General features: G+C 41.3%; 1 protein-coding gene across 10 annotated transcripts in view; it reads left to right on the plus strand.

Moving 5' to 3' along the window:
• Positions 1 to 12,286, plus strand: part of GPATCH2L (G-patch domain containing 2 like) — a 59,715-nt gene extending 47,429 nt beyond the window's left edge. For 5 of the 10 annotated variants that reach the window (XR_011258366.1, XM_069597134.1, XM_069597132.1 and 2 more), the window contains 2 exons: positions 458 to 552; positions 2,406 to 2,722. Coding sequence is in view for 8 of the 10 variants with exons in the window: in XM_069597134.1 (XP_069453235.1) it covers positions 458 to 552; positions 2,406 to 2,524 (214 nt within the window). In the remaining 2 variants the exon portion in view is untranslated. Of the gene's footprint in view, positions 1 to 457; positions 553 to 2,405; positions 2,723 to 6,838 lie in introns of those variants that run through there. The other 5 variants (XM_069597129.1, XM_069597130.1, XM_069597127.1 and 2 more) reach the window with 2 other exon arrangements.
• The last annotated feature ends 11,258 nt before the right edge of the window (positions 12,287 to 23,544 follow it).

Genomic DNA, 23,544 nt, shown 5'->3' on the forward strand with positions numbered 1-23,544 from the left:
GATACAGTCACTATTAGAAATCCAGATTTATACTGATAGAAGGGTTAAACCTGCTATTAAAATTCTATGCAAATATCTGTGTTCATGCAGCATTAAACTTTTCAATATATTACCACTTGGGAGTAAGTATTTCATTAACAAGCTTAGAACAATTGCAGTTTTTATGAAAAATAATTGTATAAAACCAGCATGTAATGAAGCACATATTTATTGAAATTAATCTTGAATGTCTGTTCTGAATTCAGGTAATAAGTTTAAAATGGGTTTATATTGTGTGTAAAGAGTAAGTCAGCATTAATTCTGAATAATCTTGTACTGACACTTGATGGCAAAGGGTGGTGCCCATTTTGTTAGTATATGTGTGTAATGGGTGAGGCGTTTCATCTGGGCTGAACATAATGTCTTACAATAAGAATTACACAGTTAAAGCAGTATTTTTTCTTCCTCATCTCTGCAGACAGGCAAACATACACCTGGGGCCCCCATGTTCACGTGACATCAAGAGGAAACGGAAACCTGTGGCCACAGCGTCTCTGTCCAGCCCAAATGCCGGTAATTAGATACGTAGTTATCCTTTATTGACCACCTGCTGTGTGTCAGGCAGTAAATTATATGTTTTATACACCTTCTCATCTCAGCTTTATGAGAAAGTAGGTCATTTTATTCCCATTTTATATGGGAAAACTGAGAATGTGAAAAGTAATTTGCTTGAAGTCTCTCTGACCCTAAAGTCTGTGCTTTTCACTGTCTTCTGCTTTCTTGGTTTGAATCCCTGTGTTTCGCCGTCAGCAGTCTGGAGTCATCTGCACCTCCGCTGCAGCACAGACCGGAAGTCAGATGTGTGGTCATGAAACCCTGGTGGGGTGGCAGTTTAGTCAGTAGCAAAGGAGCCACACGGGTTCATTTACTTTTGTGTCTGGTGGACAGTAAGCGCAGTATCATTTTCCTAATGTCTAGTATTTTTCTAGTCATGAAATTTCCAATTAAGTTTTCAAGTTAAAACTTAAAAGTTTTCTGGGCAAAACTAGTTATAGAAACCAAAATAGTAGTTACGTGCAGTGTAGGGTAGAGACCAGAGGATGACATAAAACATTTTTTTGCGATGCTGGAAATGCTTTATATCATGAACTTGGTGGGGATTACATGAGTATATGCACATATAAAGATTCATTGATTTAGATGCTCTGTATGTATGTTATCCTTAGATGAAAAAAGCGGGATAATTATATAGTTATTTATATCATCATTTATATCATCGAGAATATTGGATGTCTGTAAATAGTTTTCTTTGGAGTTAAGATAATTAAATGTAATTAGTAATCATTGGAAATACTTTATACATGCAGTACATTTTAGGATAAATTACTCTGGTTAAAAAGAGTGTATCTGCTTGTAGGACCTCTCAGAAGTACTGATGGTTATTTTCTTGCTGATAGTGAATTCACTCTGAGGAAATTGAGTATATCATAAATTATTTTATTCTCTTCAGAAAATAGATATTGGGTTGGCCAAAAAGTTCATTCCGATTTGTCCATTATCGCTTAAGGCAAAACCTGAGTGAACTTTTCGTCCAGCCCAATAATATATAGATCAGAGCACTTGATACCTGAGTAAAAGAGTAGATAGATAGAAGAGTAGATAGATCTCAGACAGATAGAAACTGCTCTCTCTCTAACTTACTAGTAAGTTTCAGCATACTCTGAAACTGACCTGTGTGAGCTTCTGTTTGGATGGCTACTGGATAGTGGTTCATATTGAACAGTCTCAATCACAGTTCTGATGGTTGTAGGAAGCTTTTTTTTTTTTAGTGAGTTTTCACATGGTCATGCCATGAACTGAACATTTTGTCTGAGTTATTTCACTTAATCTTTGCAACAACTTAATAAAGGAGATGCTGTTTTTTATTCCCAGTTTACACACGGGAAAATTGAGGCCTAGAGAGGTTAAAATAGTCACTGAGGTTACATGGTTGATAAATTGTAGACCAAGATTCAGTCCAGTTTCCCTGTGACTCTCAAGCTGCCCTCTTAAACACTGCAGGTGTTCAGTCCTGTATATGACAGGATTGCTTCCAAACCATGACTCCACGTCAAAACCCAGGTCTTCATCCAGTCTGTGGAATTAATAGAGGCAGTAAAACGTAGTCTCCCCTCTTTTATCTTTTTGGGTTTTTTTTCCCCCTTAATATCTAGCTTATGTTTTTAGCTTTTAATTGATGATAAGAGCAGAACTGTTGAGAAGAGTTCACAATCCTTACTCCATTCAAATCAGGAAGTGTACTGGGAGGTATTAAGAAGACTTGAGCCTTAAACATTTTCCCTGCTGAGCCCAACTCCTCTCACTTGTTGACTAAAGCCTGCTTCACTGAACATTTTCTTTTTTTTTTTTCCTATCCACAACCTGAGTGCCCCATGGAGGTGAAGGACATAGCCCAAGCCCGCGCCATCAGTCAGTAGAACAAATGGGCTTGCTCTGCCTAACATCGGGCCATCTCGGATTCCACCTCTTTTATAGAAATGAGTGATGAAGAGAGGTGCGTTCCGCTTTGCCGCTGTATTAATACACATCAGGGGCCAGCTCCTGGCACTAAATCACGCTCCTGCATACATCTGTTATCGGACTCTTCACCAGTGTGATGAACAAGACTGCAGATAGAGGCTTCCTTGTGTCATTCTTTATAGGATTTTCCTAAAAGAATAAATAGCTCAGATCTCTGCCAACACTCTCTCCTGTCACTGTGATGAATTCAGCTTCTTTCTTAAACATGCAGCCACAAATCTTTTCCGTTTCCCCCTCCCCCATTAGTGGAAAGTTTTGAGTTGAAATTGACTGGATTTAAAGATATTAATAAGACTAGAAAGGTGAAGAACAAAAAAGAAAAACGTGCCCTCCCGTCTTCTTGTATTAATATTAGCAAAGACCAGGGAGAAGGACCTTGTCATGGGGTCGCTGGGTAGATGCATCTCCACTCCCCTTCCCTCTGTGGCTTTAAAACATGCTTGTGCTTAGTGCACAGGGATCCACCCTGGATCCTAGTGAGTTAAGTGTATTAACCTGCTTTTAAGGTTGATATACCAGAACAGGGACTTCCCAGTACTGTCTGCCCCATGCTGAAGTGAACCAGCTATTGTGTGTGTTCTTAAAGAACGCAACTAGAAAAGAAAAAAGGGTTATCTTCTTGAAAATTTGAGAGACTAAGTAGTTATAAGAACCATAAGGAACTTAGATGGAAACAAGACTTCTTTTTCTTGTGATGATTTTCTTTGTTAGAGTGGCAAATCAGAGCTTTGGGTGTGCAAATTCCCCTTTTTTTTTTTTTTTTTTTCAAAAGGTAAACACATAGCTTTAGGTAAAGGAGAATTGGGATGACAAGGTGTTCTGTTGAGAGTCCTGACTCCTTATTTTTGTGTGTGGGGGAGGGTGGGATCTTAATTTCCCAACTGTGCTCCCTGCAGTGGAAGTGCAGAGTCCTAGCCACTGGACTGCCAGGGAAGTCCCCAAAGCCCTGACTGTATTGGCCCTTCCAGGAGCCTCTCTTGACCTTCTTGGGAGAGGATATGTGTCCTTGGAAGGGTGCCCAGCAGTTAGCCTGTTCATTAGCTGTATAAGATTTCAGATACCGGGCCAGCCGTGCTAGCAGTGCGTTCACCAGGGCGGGAGGTTTACCCGTCTTACTCACTGCTGCACCCCCAGCATCTAAAAACAGTGCTCCACACAAAGAACTGTCTCGTTAGATATGTAATGTATGAAGTAAGTGAATAGAATCTTTAAAACAGAGTTACTCTCAGTATTATTCTAACCCTGTGATTGGATTCAGTAGTTCCATTTTAGGTTGGCCCTTGTCTCAGGAGTCATAGGGCAGATTCTTATTGCCTACTATGCCTTTTAATTAGGTTTAAATGTTTTTTAAAGTTAAAAATGTTTTTGAAAATAAATATTGAATGTCCTCAGAAGAATGTTTATAGAATATATACGTGGTGTAAAGAAAAACAATACAGCAAGTATCCATGTGCCCACCATCTGCTTTACAAACAAGAGCATCAGGACTTCTCTGGCAGTCCGGTGGCTGAGACTCGACCTGGAGTCAGTCCTTGGTCAGGGAACCAGATCTCTTATGCCACAACTGCAAGAGTTTGCATGCTGCAACTAAAGAGATCGTATGCTGCAACTAAAGAGCTCGCATGCTGCAACTAGGATCTTGCATGCTGTAACAAGGACACCACGTGCTGCAACAAAAACCCAAGATGCCGAGTACCATAACTAAGACCTGGGGCAGTCAAATAAATAAATATTCAAACAAACAAAAAGATTCTCTTAGGAAAAAAAAGAGAATGTCTTTTTTTTTAAAAATTGTCTTCCCACTCTCTGAAGGAGAGTGGGAATATATTATCCTAATATATCTTTTTGCTAATTATTTGTCATTCTTTATTGTTTTCAAATAGTTTTGACAGACACATGTATCTCTAAGGCAGTATATTGTCTAGTTTTACATCTTTTTGAAGCTTCTGTAAATGGAATGTCATATTTTATAAGTTACAAGTTTCACCTAGTTCTTGATTCCATTCACATTTTATCCTACCAGAATCCATTCATTATTGCCATATGTATAGTATTCCATTTCTGAGCATGATGAATATATTACAGGTAATCATTCTTAATAAGCATTTCAGTCATATTCTTATGACAGTCATATTCTTACTCTTATGCTGGTTTGTGCTGCTGGGGAAAGTATTGCACCATTCTGTGGGAGAACATACGCAGAAGTTTTTCTCGGCCATTTCTCAGTTCTTACGATGGCTGTATCAAAATAAGCAAACAAACACAAAAAACAGCATGTGTTGTTTGAAGAATGTGGAGAAATTGGAAAGCTTCTATATTGCTGGCGGGAATATAAAATAGTGCAGCCACTATGTGTAAAGATCTGGTGGTTCCTCAAAAATTTAGACACAAAACTACCCTGTGATCCAGCAGTTCTGTTTCTGGATATGTATTACCCAAAAGAATTGAAAGCAAGGATTGAAATAGGTATTTGTACACCTGTGTTCATAGCAACATTATTCACAGCAGTCCAAAAGTAGAAACAACCCAAATGTTCATCACCGGATGAGTGGATAAAGAAGATGTGGTCTATACATTCAACAAGTTATTATTCAACCTGAAAACTTTCGTTATCAGAATGAAATTATGAAACACGTTACAATATGAATGAAGGCAATGTGTTAAGGAAAATAAGCCAGACACAAAAGGATGAATACTATTTGATTCCACTTAGAAGAGGTACCTGAAACAAATCAAATTCTTAGAAACAGAAAGTAAAATGGTGGTTGCCAAGGGCTGGGGGAGGAGGAGAATGGGGAGTTATTGTTTAATGAGTAGAGAATTTCCATTTGGGATGAAGAAAAAGTTCTGGACATGGGTGGTGGTGATGGTTGTGCAACAAGTGTGGATGGACTGAATGCTACTGAGGAGTATGCTTAGAAATTATCAGAATGGTGTAGTTCATGTGTATTTTGCCATAGTAAAAAAAAATATATGTAGCCAACACAAAAAGTTTTTCTCAGATAGTTTTTTCCCCATGGTTGATGACCTTGTGGTAATGGTAGGTACAGTTTTTATGAAATTTATTTTCACTTAAATTAGAGTGAATGAGCATGCGTACTTGTGTGTGAAAAAGAGAGATTTGGGTGGTGATGTCATATGTATTTCTTGCTGCTGGGGTTGAGGTTCTGAAATAACTGCTGCCCTCTAAAAAACTTGTATATGTGCCATAGAGTAATAGCTTTCGATATTTTTTCCTGGTAACTCACAGTAAGAAATTCATGTTTGAATATATATTGGGTTTAACTGTAAAATCTGAAATAAACCTTTGGGTTCCCTCTGATATTTTCTGTTCTTTTTCATTAACGGAAAAAAAAAAAATGTGTTTGTCATGACCTACTACATTGGTTTTGTGACCCATAATTTGAAAATTACTTTTCTAGATTATATTCCTGGGAGTAGAATTATTGTGACAGGATAAAAATGAAATTGTTAATGTTTTGCTTTATTTTAGTGTGTATTTGTTTTCAGTAGAGTGATAGTGGTTTGTACTACTCTGCTCAGGGGGCATGTGCAAATGTGGGGGCAGTGTTGGGTTGTCACAGTGACTGGGAATGCTTTGAGCATTCAGGGATAGGTCCGGAAGGGTAGGTGTCCTAAAAGAAATAGGACAGCCCTGCACAAGCAGTGGTCATCCTGTCTAGAATGTCTTAATGTCCTTGCTGAAAACAGATGGCCCGGCTGTGTAATTTTTTTGCCTTACTGTTCAGTGTTTATTCATGACACTGTCATATTGGAGGCATGGAACATTATAGAAAGAGCAGAGGGCTTGGAGTCTAGTATATGAGTTTGAGTCTTGCTACTTAAACAGCCGTGTCTCTGAACAAATTATCTGCTTTCTCTGTGCCTCAGTTTTCTGACCCCAAAAATGGAATGGCAATACCTATTTCTAAGAGTTTGCATTAAGAAATAAGATTGTAAGTATACAGTGTTTATATAGTATAGTTCCTGGCATGTAAATGCTTCATAAGTGGTTATTAGTACATTAAGAATTTGTACTCCTGAATTTATTCATTTGTTCAGTTAAACCTATTTTCTGATGTGGAGAAATACTTATCATACTTAAATCTTGCCTTTAGTTTTTGGTTAAAAAAAAGAAGAAAGAAACCCTATTTAGCTGCTTGGTTTAATAGGACATAAAATATAAGGATTAAGAAAATTTTGTGTTGACATGCCTCTCATTCTAATTTGTCTCGCTTTGACTTTTTTCCTCCTTATTTAACCGCAACACCCTTACCAGTTCACATGGATGCAGTGGAGTCAGCTACACCAGCGTCACAGGCCCCCAAACCTCCAGACTCTGAGTGGCTGGTCAGGACCTCTGCCGCAGAGAAAGCCACTGACTCAGCAGCAGCTACGTTTTTTAAAATGCCACAGGAAAAGAGCCCTGGTTACAGCTAGACCGCAGTATTTCACCCACCAGGAGCTGACTGGATGTTGTTGAAACAAATATTAGACTTTGTATTATATTGTCTTGCATATGTTAATTGACATTCCCAGCCCTTTCGCCATCAGGACTGACTCCTCTTCAAACAAAGAAGTGAACTCTTTCTCTTAGAAAATCATGTTGTGCAAATCTTTTTTTTATTATTATGAAGTATTGAGACTACAGTTTTTTTAAAAAAAGGTCATCCAATGCTGTATATGTTAAATTGCTATTGTTGTCCCAAGTTACCTACAGCCCTGTTTACAGAGCTGTTGATTTTTTGCAGATATGTCTTGTTTTTCTTGAAAAACCAGTAACTGCTTTTGCCTATTTTTTTGTGTAGTGCTTTTAATACCATTTGAGGAAGTTCTAAATTTGCAGCCAGTTCCAAACACAGAATTAAGACCTGTGTGTGGAATTAATTTGCAGGAGATAAGGCTTGCTTTTGAGCCTTGTCTTGATTCAAGCAGAGTGCCAATAAGATAAATTCAGAAAGTTCTTAATTTGAAGCCTCAGAAGAGACACCAGCAGCATGGGCCTTGGGAACTTACTCCCTTTTTCTAGATGGCCTGTTGGAGTCGCCAGCAGCTGCATTGTATGTTGCCTCATCTGCAAAGTCTGTATTCTACCAAAAGAGGATCTATATATATACATTCAGATGGGTGTAATGAAGAATACATACAGATGGGTCCTTTAGGTGTACAGCAAATTTAAAACAGTCAGTGGATTGTGTCTAAATACTTCATGTCACGGTGTAAGCTTTTATGTACTAAAGAGACTTTTACTGGTAGCATTATAGTCAGTAACCTGTAGCAGAAATTCATACTTTATTGTAATAATGGCTTCTTGGGGCCATACTTTGGGGAGGGAAAATGTCTTTTCGACATGACTTTATACTTGGCGTGTTTACGACGGCTTAGCTGCCTGTGGAGTTATACATACAGCCATGCCTGAAGTTGGACGATCCTTTGTCAAAATGAGGAATATGTGACTGCCTACAGCTACTGGAGGAAAGCCACCCTTTCTAAAAAAGTATCCAGAGTGTCTGTCATCCCGGGACCTGGTTGGCAGAAGAGCTCTCTTTTGGTGCAAAGTGAGTGCTTTTACTCTGAAATGCATAGGAGCCGTTCTGAAGCGCTCTGGTGGCGCTCTGGAGCAGCGCGTGCTCAGCACCTGGCGGGACAGAGCCTCCTCTCCCTGAAGCGCCCTTGTGCCTCTTCTCACACAGAACGTAAGGGTGGGCCGCGCTCTCGTAGTGCTTTGGAAACTGTCATCCTCGCCAGTGGTAGCTACAGAATGGCCCCATGTCAGTGCAGTGGGTGTGAAGCTGGTGGGAAAGGGGGACCGGAAGCTAAGTTCACGTAGCACTTGATCGAAGACTGAGAACCTGGCCGTTGTCCGTAACACGGGATCCTGTGGCGCGAGGGGCAGGTGGAGATTAGAGTGCGGAGCAGTGCTCAAGCCCACCCAGCTTGCCTGGGAGCACCCAGGAGCTCTTGTTGTGGCGCGTGTACTTCCTTGCCACGTAGGCTGCACCTGTACCAGAACAGGGAACAATGTTGACTATAAAGTGGTTCTACTCTGTCGTTTCAGTGATGAAGGTGGCTTTTTGTTGGCATATGTGGATTCTTCCTTAGTCCCAGTAGTGTCCTGAGGCACACATCTCTGACAGAATTTGTTGGATTTCAGGGAGAAATCCACGAACATAATACTTGTATTTTCTTTGCAGTAAGCTCCATGGCTCATGCAGAGATGTGATAATGGCCTATTGAGACCTCTGTAGTTTGGGTAGCATCTTTTTCTTCATGACACATAACCTAATAATTCTCCTTTTTATCTGTGATTAAAAGTAATCTATATGAACAGTTTTACTTACATTTTAAATATCTCTGTGATGAAAAGGTAGGTGATTACTACCATTTTATAGGGTTAAGGATAGTCACAGAACTTCGTGACTTGCCCCAAATCACACAATCAAGCCAAGACTAAACTTCCAGACTTTCAGACTTTCTTAATCCTGGGTTATAATCTTTTGTTTTTCACTGATAGAACTGAGTCACTCTCAGACTCATATTTTTGAAACAGTATGCCAGAGAAGCTGTATATCATCTTTCTTGATCAATCTTTCCTGAATATTTTGAATACTTTGAGCAGGGAGCACCCCAGAATGCCATGCTGTGCTGTGCTTAGCTGCTTAGTCATGTCCGACTCTTTGTAACTCCATGGATTGTAGCCCACCAGGCTCCTCTGTCCGTGGGGATACTCCAGGCAAGAATACTGGAATGGGTTGCCATGCCTTCCTCTAGGGGATCTTCCTAACCCAGGGATCGAACCCAGGTCTCCCGAATTGCGGCCGGATTCTTTACTGTCTGAGCCACCAGGGAAGCCCATGAATACTAGAGTGGGTGGCCTATCCCTTCTCCAGGGGATCTTCCCAACTCAGGAATTGAACCAGGGGTCTCCTGCATTGCAGGCAGATTCTTTACCAGCTGGTCTACCAGGAAGCTCCAGAATGCCATATCTACCTGTAATAAGCAGGAAGGAAAATTAATTGCCTAAGAGAATAGCCATTAAGCACACAAATACGTTTCCAGCACAGGGCTGTAAACTGTGCTCCTCCTTTAAAGCTGCTGCATGAGCATGCTTATAGAAGACTCCCTGGCTTACTCTGCTTGTTTTTTGTATGAGTCCATTCCAGAGGACTAACCTTAGAATCAAGAGTATTTTGAGTCTTAAGCTTTCCGTTTCCTTTTTATACATCAAAGTGTGTTATGTTACAAAGTAAGAAAAATCTATTACCCTTCAACAAAAAAATAATTTCAAAATCAAGTTTTGTAATCTGTTGGAAGAAAACCCGATAGCTTGACTTCCTTTGAGGATAATTTTTGAGCCACATACGTATGATCTGCTCAAAAGTAATAACTGAAGCAGAGTTTCACAGTTCTTCCTTATTTCAGGATTCTGATTTATCCCAGCATGCTATGTAGTCTGTCTGTCTAGATCCTAGACTTGGGTATTTTTCACAATGGACGAAAATCAAGACATTGTTTACTGGCATGAGCATCTTTCATAAAGGATAGTTCTGCTTCCAGGTTCAAGGGAATTGGAGATTATAGTTCAGATTCAGTGTTTTAAAGGGAACAACTTCATTTGCATCAGAGCTTTTGTTGCATTTTGATAACTATTCAGAAGAAATCAGTAGCTGTTTTTTGGTGCCAAATTTGGAGGCGCAGAGTATGATCTTTGTTAAGTGGTGTGTTCTTGATAAATAGGCCTTAAATTCTATAGAAATCAAGCATAATTGGAAATTTCAGGTGACGTTGTTTTGCTGGGCTGTACAGACAGGCTGCAAAAAAGGCCATTTTGGCAACAAAATGACCAAAAGCTGAAATAAAGATTATTAATCTGTGATGTTTATGGCATCCTTTGCTAAGTGAAGCTCAACACCTTGGACAGGGAATTCAACTATTTCTGAATCCGAAATGGATGAATCTGAGATATCCCTGCATTTTGGAACCAGAAGTGCAGTCTAGACCACAGCACAGCAAGTTTTGATGCTCCAAGTACAGGAGCGGAGTTGTCGTAGAAGTCATCCAGAGTCGAACAAATCTCAGAGTGTTGCGCGAGGAAGCCAGGCGATCAGTGTCATGGCTGGTGTGATGGGTTCCCCACTTTGGCTTAAGGCAAAGGCTCCTGGTGATGCATGATTCATGTCAAGTCTTTGCTTTATTTTGGCTTTACTACATGATTCTGAGCCACAAGCTTTTGTTTCCTGGGGATCAGGCGAGGTAAAAATCTCAGTGTTAGAATCCGTATTCAGCATTCTGTATATTGGGTGAACGTTACCTTGAGCTGGGATGAGAGCAGAGTGACCTTCTCTGGCAGCTGTGGCTACGTTCTAGTTGGGGCAGAGCTTATAGACTGTATCGTGGTTCGTATGATGGTGGGAGGGGTGGTAGAAGCAGGTTGCTCTTACTGGCAGTTGCTTCCTTGGTTAATGCCCATTTTAGTTGTCAGTATTCCTTATCTCCTGACCTCCCACTCTCGTCGTGACAGTTAGTGGAGTGACCGACAGTGACAGCATTCAGGTTGGGTTTCTGCCCCATTAGAAAACTGGCATAGAGGAAGAAGTTGAGGAAATTGGTGGGGTCTGCTGTTAGCACTTGGAGAAGGCGATGGCACCCCACTCCAGTACTCTTGCCTGGAAAATCCCATGGACGGAGGAGCCTGGTAGGCTGCAGTCCATGGGGTTGCAAAGAGTCGGACATGACTAAGCAACTTCTTTCACTTTTCACTTTCATGCATTGGAGAAGGAAATGGCAACTCACTCCAGTGTTCTTGCCTGAAGAATTCCAGGGACGGCGGAGCCTGGTGGGCTGCCGTCTCTGGGGTCGCACAGGGTGAGATACAACTGAAGCGACTTAGCAGCAGCAGCAGCTGTTAGCACTGAACACAAGTGGTCCAGTGATGCCTTCATCTACGTTAAGGTCGCAAAACAGATGAACATCAAATGCTTACAAAGAGCAACGTTGAAACAAGGATATCGAGTAATCTTGGCTGAAGAGTGTGGGTTATAAAGTTTGTAAGAAGCTCAGCAAAACAAACTTAAGGCCCAAAGACGACATTTTCCTGCCACTGCACTGGGTAAAATTGCCAAATGTGGGGAATAAATTTTTCCAGCACAGTATTTGAAGAGCGGGGCAGATCCTGAAGATGTTCACCAAGGAAAGGAATATTGGCAAGATCCAGAGTGAGAAGGCGAGAAGAGGAGACGCATAGAGCAAGCGTACTAGGCCCCTGAGACCAACAGCACCCACACATTCTCTTGCTGACCTGATTGGCTGAATCAGAAGCTGAGGGTGAGGCCCAGCACTCTTCCAAGCCCTCCAGGGGATTCCATATGACGTGTTAGAACTGCAGGCTTTGCCATAGTTGGAAAGAAGTGTTTTAATATACCGGTATCCCCATGAAGCTCTGAGGTGCTCTTATACTTTCCTCCATAAGTATAGAAATGTTTTGTGTATGGTTCTTTGCAGAAACTATTAAATGTCTTTATTTACTGTACTTTTCCCCTCAAGGTCCTAAAAGATCTGGAAATAGTGAGAAAGGATGATGTGGAGAAGAATGCCATCGAGGCCGTTTTTAGATGGATGGAAAACAGCTTTTTTAAAAAATTGGTTAAAATACAACTGGATTTTTAGTCTGTGTGTAATAAGTTGTTTTTCACCATTGACAGTAAAGCATTTGTGTAAGATACTGCCATCCATGATTTTATGATACCTGTTCATTACATCTTAGTTTCATGGGAAAATGTCATGTATTTTCCAGCATCATACTGATGAAGCCTTTAAAGCGTGGCTCACAAAAATGAAAAAAAAAAAAAAAGGAGGGGGAAACCCACCTCCAATACATAGCTATTGTGTAATAAATACCTGTTGGGTTATTGGTTGTCTTTTGCTGGGAATTAATCTCAGTACTTCAGAGCATGTAAAAATCAATTTTCAGTGATCCCAGTTAATCACACCCTATTGTCTTTGTTTTACATTTCACCTAGTGATTCCACAGGGGTTGGGGACCAGTAGTTACAGCGTGTTATATGTTTTCTTTGGCTGACTTCCTATTCAGTGTTTCAGAAGACAGTAATCTTAAAGCTTTGAAACGAAGTCATGACCATTTTTCCTTTAGATTTTATTTCTTTGAATTGGCCTGTGTCTGACTTTCATTACTAAAGCCTGTGAACCAAAGTTCTTTCTGGGAAGATGTGTAGCTACGGAGGAGTTCTCCATTTCCTCCGATGCTCATGTTTTGTGCCTGGATCTTTATAAATGCAACTGAGTGATGACATGGAAAGAGGTCAGTGCCATTGAAAGAAAAGTCTAATGTTACAGTTCCCCTGGAAACAAGAGGCATGGTTTGCCAGGCATGGTTTGCAGGGCCACACCAAGTTTGGGTTAGAAGGCAGAGGATGGGAGCAAGGGATAGTTTTAGGCCAGGGCCTTGATGGGGGTTTCCTTGGGAAAGGCAAAGCAGGGCAGGGAGAACAGTTTAGGAATGGCTAGTGAATAATTCCCAATTATTCCTGGTCCTTAAGGCTGCATTGTAGGCTCCAGTTGCCGGATGCTTGGCCTGGGATGATTGCAGCCTGAGATGTGCAGGTCAAAGGGAGGAGGTATGTCTCCACGGACCTGGTTGGTTTGCACATCAGACGCATGCTGGGGGCTGAGTCCCTTGCTGGGTCTCAGAACTGGCCACCCCTGGGAGGGGCAGTCTCCCCATCCAGAAACCTTGTTTAAGATGTCAAACATCATAATACATAGAAAATTTAAAACACGGTTAATACACATGCATAACAGACTGTTTAGCTCGCCTTTCAATTTTTGTAGTGTTTTAAAGCATGACATGATTTTTCTTTTCCATCTCAAAAACTAGTTAAAAAGCACCTCTGGCTAAACATGGTAGTTTTACTAGATTTTATCAAGGTATGGGAGTATAAAAAATTTCCAAGACATGAAATTCAATGTTTTCTTCCCCTAAAAGTGAGTTCTGACCCTTGCAGATCCCTCATGCAAATGTTTAATTGAAAAAGGAAAGAAATTATTCAAGAACGTACCAATGGCCTTGGTGACGTAAGTCAGCTCACTTCACTGGGTGTGGACTCCGCACCTGGCTCCCTGCACCCCCGCCCACAGCGGGCCATGTATTTCTCCATGAAACGTCTGCCACCACCAAGTCATGGTGACAGTTTGAACTGCTCTAAATATTTGTCTTAGTCTCCCACCTGTTGTCACTAGCTGTCACAAACTGACCATTTTAAACCCTTTCAGTTCCCACCTTTCACTCCCAGCTGGGAATCTCACCTTCCCCTAAGAGATAATAGAGCATTAGAGGGGGAAAGGCCACTTACACACCTTCACATACACCCTTCCTCACCTCCTCTTTGTCTTGGAAATGCCTGTCCTGCGCCTAAAGAATCCCTTCTACACTCGGGGCCTCTCCCTAGATCAGATGTCTTGCTCAATTCAACTTCTCACTCCTGACACGTACAGCTTTGCATTTAAACACGTTCAAAGACTTCCCCTTCAAACAAAAATACCTTTCCTCATACTCTTTGAACCTCTTGACTAGCACTAAAAGTACTGCCCTTTCCTGCACTTTCTGTTAATTCTCAATCCACTGAAGCAGTAGTTTTTAACCCTGGCTGCACACTGGGATCATCTGGGAAGATTAAAAAAAAAACAAAACCCTAATTCCCTCAGCTGAACCACAGGCCAGTTACACAGGAATGGGGTGGTGGTGGGACAGTCTTTTTAAAACAAGGTTGTGCAGCCAACGTGCCCCTGGGGCTAAGAGCAAACATACTAAAACCTGGCTGCCAGCCTCACCTGTTGAACGGTTATAATTGTTCTTGCCTGGTTCACCAATGACCTCTAGTTGCCAAAATTTAGTCTTTAGGTTGATCTTTGGGCTTCCCAGGTGGTACAGTGGTAAAGAACCCGCCTGCCAATGCAGGAGACATAAGAGACGCTTTTAAAAATTGTTTTAATTGGAGGACAGTCACTTCACATCACTGTGGTGGCCCCTGCCACTCATCAACACGACTCAGCCTCGGGAGTACCTGCACCCCCTCCCCCACCCCAAACACCCTCTCCTTCCCTCCCCACACCATCCCTCTAGATTGGCCCAGAGCACCAGCTTTGAGTGTTCAGCTTCATGCATCGAACTTGCGCTGGTCATCTATTTTACATGTGGTAAAATACATGTTTCATTGCTGTTCTCATATCAGCCCACCCTTGCCTTCTCCCACATAGTCCAATAATAGTCTGTTCTTTACATCTGTGTCTCTTTTGCTGCCTTGCATATAGAATCCTTGTTACCATCTTTCTAAATTCCATATATATATGTGTGTGTTACTATATTGTATTGGTGTTTCTCTTTCTGACTGACTTCACTCTGTATAGTAGGCTTCTGTTTCATCCATCTCATTCGAACTGACTCAAATGCATTCTTTTTCATAGCTGAGTAATATTCCACTGTGTATATGTACCACGGCTTTCTTATCCATTCATCTGCTGATGGACATCTAGGTTGCTTCCATGTCCTAGCTATTGGAAGCAGTGCTGTAATGAACACTGGGGTACATGTGAAGAGACACTCTTGATGTCTTGATGCCACGTAACTGCTTCCTTTCTGGGATTCTGCCTTTTCTGACCCTGCTCTCCTGATCTTTCTCCTGCTTCTGTACTGTCTCAGCCTCCACAGACAGGCAGACTGGTCAGTAGGTCAGTCCCACACAGACTGAAAGTCTGCTTCTGCCCTCACCTGCTTTACTTCAGTAATAGGCATGCGCTGAGGAGTTCCTTTGCCTGAATGTGCTGGCTTAAAGCTCTGATAGGAGGGAAGCACTTTTTCATTGATAATTACCATCCATAAGGAAAGCCATCTCAAGGTGTCTATTTTTACTTGCTACTGTTGGTAAGATTTTAGTTTGAGTTTCAGGGATGAGATAGACCCATTTTGTCACCTCTTTTTGACCTTGGGTGCCTTGTTGGAGCTTCCTTTCTCAGAGGACTTCTTGTTGGAGACTCGGGCATTATCCTTACTAATGATGAACTTGATTTTCCATATCACTGCGTGCCTCCTCTGGATCTCTGTGCAGGGGTTCCATTCTACCCTCACCAGAAGGGACTCCGTATGTTTCTGGCTTCATATCACTAGGTTCTGATTTAAAGTCTGGGACAGGTAGGTCTGATTAGTCATCAGGTGCCTGTGTCCTGACTGTGGGAAAGGAGAATGAGATTATCTGGAATGTTTAGCTTTTGTTGAGTGTGGATGAATCCCCCAAACACAGGAGGGCAGGTTAGATACTGAACAGCTGATAGGAATGTTAAAGGTCCACTAGAATCATTGCCCTATTCACTGATAGAACAGGTGATTACTGAGAACTCACTAAGCTTGCTTCGTCAGGGACTTCTTGGAGAAGAGGGTGGCTGCCACAAAGCAGCACATTCCTGGCTCCCTTAGACCCTCTGCTGGAAACCAGTAGACTACTATTCAGAGCCCATCATTCCCCTCCTAATAATGGTGACTGTTTACTGAGTATTATGTGCTATTTGTAAACAGCATCTTCCTTAATCCTCAGCAACTCTAAGATAGGGACTTTTATCTCTGTTTTAAAGCAGTGAAATATACTTACAGTTTTAATTAACTTGCTCAAAGTCACATAACTAATAAGTACTAGCTAGAATTCAAATTTAAGCCTGTTTGATGCTAGAGGGTCTATTCCCAACCAATACCCTATGCTGCCCCTTTTTACAATACCAATGAACTGTGGGCATGTACATCTGAAATAAACTTTGTGCCTCTGGGCCCAGGGCTGGGTGTCTGGTGAGATTCCTTTACTTCATTTCTGTGTTGCTTCTGGTGGGCTGTTTATGAGAGCAACTATGCACGGGCTGGTCTAATCTCTGTGCTTATGACCCTGAAAGAAGACAGCCAGCTTCTGTGGCACCTCCTACCCTGAACTACTTTTGTTTTTGAAAGTGACAAGAGCACAAGTCAATAAAACCTAACAAACCAACAGCTCTAAAAAGGTACTGTCCTTTGTGTGCCAAAGCGAAACTGATCCCTAAACCGGGAGAACACGGCTTTGAGTTAAGGGTAGTGAGGGACTGTAACATCTTGCTAACCTTATGGAACTGCTAGTCAAATAGTTGTCTTTAAAGTCTTGGTCTTCATACATGTCCTTTCAATCAGCAGATGTGTATGCCTGCCTGCTGCCTGCTGAGTCGCTTCAGTCATGTCTGACTCTTTGCGACCCTATGGACTGTAGCCCACCAGGCTCCTTTGTCCATGGGATTCTCCAGCAAGAATACAGGAGTGGGTTGCCATGCCCTCTTCTAGGGGATCTTCCCGACCCAGGGATCGAACCCTTGTCTCTTAGGTCTCCTGCATTGGCAGTTGGGTTCTTTACCACTAGGGCCACCTGGGAAGCCCCATTGATGTGTATAGAACACATTGTATGCCAACCATTCTGCTGGGAGCAAAGAGGCAAGGCATTTCTGCTGTTAGGAGGTTCATGGTCTTCTAAAGAAGAGACAAGGAAAGCAAATACTACAATGTGGAAAGACTCTGAGATAAGAGTATTAAGGTATTTTGGCAGCAAGGAGGAGGAGGATTAAAAAAATACTGTAACAGACATTGAAGGATAAGGAGTGTTAGGATGAGGCCATCCAAAGGTAGAGAGCATGGTCTGTTCAGGGCACTGCAAGTATTTTGGCAAGGCTGACATATAAAGCATACAGACGAGCAGGGAATGGTAGGCAGGAGACAGAAGATAGAGGGCTCTGTGGACACGGGCTTGCTTGTTAATTTGGAGAGCCGTGATAGTCCTCTGTGCAGTCATGGAAACCCTACAGCAACGGGCCCATTGTGTGAGCAAAGCACTGAAACTGGGGTAAACTGCTTTGCACCTCCTTAATTACTTTTCTGGGAAATATAATCAGGTCCCCCTGTTTGTAAGAGCTACTGACATACTTAGGACATACATTGAACCTAATTGGAAATACCAGTTTATACCATGGCTGACCAGTTCCCTTACTTGTTCTATTGGTGATACCAGTCTGAAGTTATTCCTCTTGAATCATTTTATCTTGGTAGAATTTAAAGCACAATGTGATGGTCTTAATTCCTAGTACTATTCTTCAGTAACAGAGTTGTTGCTGTCAACCACCAGTTATGCATTTGAGGCTTTATTTCTCAGTAGTGACAGTGAAGAGCCTTTCCCGCTTTTTAGATCAGGGACCTTCCCACTTTTTAGATCAGGGACCTTCACAACCTTTCCCACTTTTTAGATCAGGGACCTTCACAACCTTTGCAGTTTCAAGGCTGTAGAAAACATCCATGGGATGAAATAATGCGGCTAGCCCACGCTAAGTGCTGATCTGTAATTTTCATCTTCCTGATACCATGCTATTAGTAAATAAAAGGCACTAAACCCTTTGGAACTGTGTAAAGCAAAGCCAATTAAGTGTTTCTGGTCAACAGTGGTGACCAGTGGCCCTTCTAGTGTGCCACGTTACTGTGACTTAGTCTTCTCTCTATATTCTCTGGGGTCCCTGATTCAAAACCTTAACAAACACACGTTTTATTTTTAAATACTTTGGGACTGAAGGAAAATTGCAAGAATAGGACAAAGAATTGACATATACCCTTCTCCCAGTTTCTAATGTTCACAACTTTACATAGCCAAGATATGAGTATCAAAACCAAGAAATGAACATTGACACAATCCTGTTAACTAAACTGCATACTTCGTTTGAATTTCACCACTTTTCCCATAACGTTCTTTCTCTGGTTGAGGGTTCAACCCGGGATCTGCACACATTTTGTGTCTCTTTCTGAATTTCCTCTTCTCCTTTGGTCTGTTTGTGTCCTTGTGCACAGTACCACCCTGTTTCAGTCATGGAAAACTTACATTTTAATGTCTGGGAGAGTTAGTCCCCTGTCATAATCTTCCAGTGTTTTCCTAACCTCACATGTTTGTTTCTCTATATAAACTTCAGTATCAACCCATATAACTCCATAAAAATAATGTGTTGATATTTTTGACATCATGTTACATTTATTAACTAACAGGGAAAACCGACATCTTTACAATGTTGCAACATCCTATCCAAGAAAAGGGGGTATATTTCTACTGTTCAAGTCTATTTGTGTGCCTTTTAAGGACGGCTGTGCTCCTTGTTGAAGGCAATGGCATCCCACTCCAGTACTCTTGCCTGCAAAATCCCATGGGCGGAGGAGCCTGGTAGGCTGCAGTCCATGGGGTCGCTAAGAGTTGGACACGACTGAGCGACTTCACTTTCACTTTTCACTTTCATGCATTGGAAAAGGAAATGGCAACCCACTCCAGTGTTCTTGCCTGGAGAATCCCAGGGACGGGGGAGCCTGGTGTGCTCCCATCTATGGGGTCGCACAGAGTCGGACACGACTGAAGCGACTTAGCAGCAGCAGCAGCAGTGCTCCTTGTTAAGGTTATTCCCTACATGTTTAATCTTTGTTGCTAGTAAGTGGGGTTTTCTCTGCCATTATGTCTTCTGCTTGGTTATTGTTCTTATATATGAAGGCTGTTGATTATTATATGCTAATTTTTTATCCTGCTAACTTACCTAGTACTTTTACTTTTGGCATTAGTTTTATCATTGAGGGTCAAAAATAGCTTTCTACATGCACAGAGCAGAGGCAAGAAACGAAAGAATCTGTAGAGATCAAAAGGGATGTGAAAGCTCAAAACTTGGGAGTCAAGTAAGACAAAAACCATCTTTCACCCTGAAGGTATCTGCTGAGACTTGGTCTCCTTGAGTCTCTTTCTTGGTGACTTTTGAGTGCAGGGGGTAAAGTAGGGTCTGCTCAAGGCAGGAAGATCTTAGATCTCCCAGAGTGAGGACCTCGGAAGTGCTACAGTTGCAGTGTAAGGGTAAATACTAAATAAACGCACCAAGCAGCGAGAACAGCAAGGGAACATACCTTTCTTGACCTTAGCCCTGGATGGAGGAAGGGCTTTTAATTTAACCTAAAAATGTTTAATGTTTATAAGTTGTCCCTTATAGAGGTTTGTGGCCCAAATTTATACTACTTGGGTGGTCCAAAATACTGCAAGTAGGAATTTAATTTACAGTGGACCAAGGTAGGTGGTAACGCCAGATGACTGGCAGAAGCAAACACACACTTTTCTGGAAGAATGAAACTCCAGTCTAGGTGTTGGAAGAATTTCCACAGATAAAATCACAAAGATTATGGGTAGCTAGCTCACACTTAAAAACCACAAACCCAAGAGGAAAATAAGATACCGTGAGATCAAATCATCAGAAACAGTATACAGGAGAATCATACTCACAAACAACATAGATATTTATTACCATGAAATATAAACATGTTATACGTGTCTTAAATATATTTCAGTAAGTCAAAGAGAGGCTTCAAAACACCAGGTAAAAAAAGCATATACTTTTGAAAGGAGTTGATGAGAGTTAACATGTCTTCAGTTCAGTTCAGTTCAGTCGCTCAGTCGTGTCCAACTCTTTGCGACCCCATGAATCACAGCACGCCAGGCCTCCCTGTCCATCACCAACTCCCGGAGTTCACTCAGACTCGCGTCCATCGAGTCAGTGATGCCATCTAGCCATCTCATCCTCTGTCGTCCCCTTATCCTGCCCCCAATCCCTCCCAGCATCAGAGTCTTTCCCAATGAGTCAGTTCTTTGCATGAGGTGGCCAAAGTACTGGAGTTTCAGCTTTAGCATCATTCCTTCCAAAGAAATCCCAGGGCTGATCTCCTTCAGAATGGACTGGTTGGATCTCCTTGCAGTCCAAGGGACTCTCAAGAGTCTTCTCCAACACCACAGTTCAAAAGCATCAATTCTTCGGTGCTCAGCCTTGTTCACAGTCCAACTCTCACACCCATACATGACCACAGGAAAAACCATAGCCTTGACTAGACGGATCTTAGTCGGCAAAGTAATGTCTCTGCTTTTGAATATGCTATCTAGGTTGGTCATAACTTTTCTTCCAAGGAGTAAGCGTCTTTTAATTTCATGGCTGCAGTCACCATCTGCAGTGATTTTGGAGCCCCCAAAAATGAAGTCTGACACTGTTTCCACTGTTTCCCCATCTATTTCCCATGAAGTGATGGGACCAGATGCCATGATCTTCATTTTCTGAATGTTGAGCTTTAAGCCAGCTTTTTCACTCTCCTCTTTTACTTTCATCAAGAGGCTTTTTATTTTTTTTTTAATTTTTTTTCAAGAGGCTTTTTAGTTCCTCTTCACTTTCTGCCATAAGGGTGGTGTCATCTGCGTATCTGAGGTTATTGATATTTCTCCCAGCAATCTTGATTCCAGCTTGTGTTTCTTCCAGTCCAGCGTTTCTCATGAGGTACTCTGCATATAAGTTAAATAGGCAGGGTGACAATATACAGCCTTGACATACTCCTTTTCCTATTTGGAACTAGTCTGTTGTTTCATGTCCAGTTCTAACTGTTACTTCCTGACCTGCATACAGATTTCTCAAGAGGCAGGTCAGGTGGTCTGGTATTCCCATCTCTCAGAATTTTCCACAGTTTATTGTGATCCACACAGTCAAAGGCTTTGGCATAGTCAATAAAGCAGAAATAGATGTTTTTCTGGAACTCTCTTGCTTTTTCCATGATCCAGCAGATGTTGGCAATTTGATCTCTGGTTCCTCTGCCTTTTCTAAAACCAGCTTGAACATCAGGGAGTTCACGGTTCACGTATTGCTGAAGCCTGGCTTGGAGAATTTTGAGCATGACTTTACTAGCATGTGAGATGAGTGCAATTGTGCAGTAGTTTGAGCATTCTTTGGCATTGCCTTTCTTTGAGATTGGAATGAAAACTGACCTTTTCCAGTCCTGTGGCCACTGCTGAGTTTTCCAAATTTGCTGGCATAGTGAGTGCAGCACTTTCACAGCATCACCTTTCAGGATTTGAAATAGCTCAATTGGGATTCCATCACCTCCACTAGCTTTGTTCATAGTGATGCTTTCTAAGTTCCACTTGACTTCACATTCCAGGATGTCTGGCTCTAGATTAGTGATCACATCATCATGATTATCTGGATCGTGAAGATCTTTTTTGTAAAGTTCTTCTGTGTATTCTTGCCACCTCTTCTTAATATCTTCTGCTTCTGTTAGGTCCATACCATTTCTGTCCTTTATCGAGCCCATCTTTGCATGAAAAGTTCCCTTGGTATCTCTAAGTTTCTTGAAGAGATCGCTAGTCTTTCCCATTCTGTTGTTTTCCTCTATTTCTTTGCATTGATCGCTGAAGAAGGCTTTCTTATCTCTTCTTGCTATTCTTTGGAACTCTGCATTCAGATGCTTATATCTTTCCTTTCCTCCTTTGCTTTTCACTTCTCTTCTTTTCACAGCTATTTGTAAGGCCTCCCCAGACAGCCATTTTGCTTTTTTGCATTTCTACTGCCCTGTAATTTTTCAATAGGGGACTAAAGAGCCTTATTAATTCGGGACTTTAGTAAGTAGATATCTTAAAATATTTGGAGTAACTATTAAAAGAATAAATATAAAGAATATAGCATTTAAACTAATAATAGATAAAAGGTAAAACAAGAAAACTAGAAAGTTAAAAATAAAAAGTATACAAGATGGTAAAAGGATTCAAATATAGTAGTAAATATACCGGTAAAGTATAAATTATTTATAATTGCCAAGATAAGGATGCAGCCTAAATATTTATCAACAGATAAATGGATAAAGAAGATGTGCATATTTATACACAATGAACTGTTACTAATACTCAGCCATAAAAAAAAAAGAGTGACATTTTGCTATTTGCAACAGTGTGGATGGACTTGGAGGGTCTTATGATAAGTGAACTAAATCACAGAGAGACAAATACTATATTTGTGAAACTGAAAAATACGACAACAAGTAAATATAACAAAAAAGAAACAGACTCACAGATAGAACAAAACTAGTGGTTGGGATTCCCTGGTAGTCCAGTGGGAGTATAGTGGATTATAACCTTTAGAAATTGTGAATATACTATACACTTGCAATTTAATTAATATTGTACATCTACAATACCTCGATTGAAAAAAACAGTATGGAGATTCCTCAAAAAACTAAAAATAGAAGTGCCATATGGTTCAGCAATTCCACTCCTGGGTATTTATTGAAAACAAAACCCCAAAATACTAATTTGAAATGATACTTGCATTATTTACAATAGCCAAGGTATGGAAGCAACCCAAACACCCATTAGCAGATGAGTGGATAAAGATGTGGTGCATATCTATATCTATAGCTCTCTCTCTATATATAATGGTGTATTGCTCAGCCTACACTAAAGCCTTTGACTGTGTGGAGCACAACAAACTGGAAAATTCTTAAAGAGATGGGACTAGCAGATCACCTTACCTGCCTCCTGAGAAACCTGTATACAGGTCAAGAAGCAGCAGTTAGAACCAATATGGAACAATGAACTGGTTCAAAATTGGGAAAGGAGTACGTCAAGGCTGTATATTGTCCCCCTGCTTATTTAACTTATATGCACAGTACATCATGCGAAATGCTGGGCTAGATGAAGCACAAGCTGGAATCAAGATTGCCAGGAGAATCTTGAGAATCAATAAGCTCAGATATGCAGGTGACACCACCCTTATGGCAGAAAGCGAAGAGGAACTAAAGAGCCTATTGATGAAGGTGAAAGAGGAGAATGAAAAATCTAACTTAAAACTCAACATTAAAAAACCAAAGATCATGGCATCCCATCACTTCATGGCAAATAGACGGGGAAAAAAATGGAAACAGTGACAGACTTTATTTTCTTGGGCTCCAAACTCACTGTGAATGGTGACTGCAGCCATAAAGTTAAAAGACACTTGCTCCTTGGAAGAAAGTGAAAGTGCAAGTCACTCAGTCGTGTCCAACTTTTTGCGACCCCATGACTATACAGTCCATGGAATTCTCCAGGCCAGAATACTGGA

Source organism: Ovis canadensis, chromosome 7, assembly GCF_042477335.2.
Source record: "Ovis canadensis isolate MfBH-ARS-UI-01 breed Bighorn chromosome 7, ARS-UI_OviCan_v2, whole genome shotgun sequence".
In the NCBI taxonomy this organism is placed as follows: domain Eukaryota; kingdom Metazoa; phylum Chordata; class Mammalia; order Artiodactyla; family Bovidae; genus Ovis; species Ovis canadensis.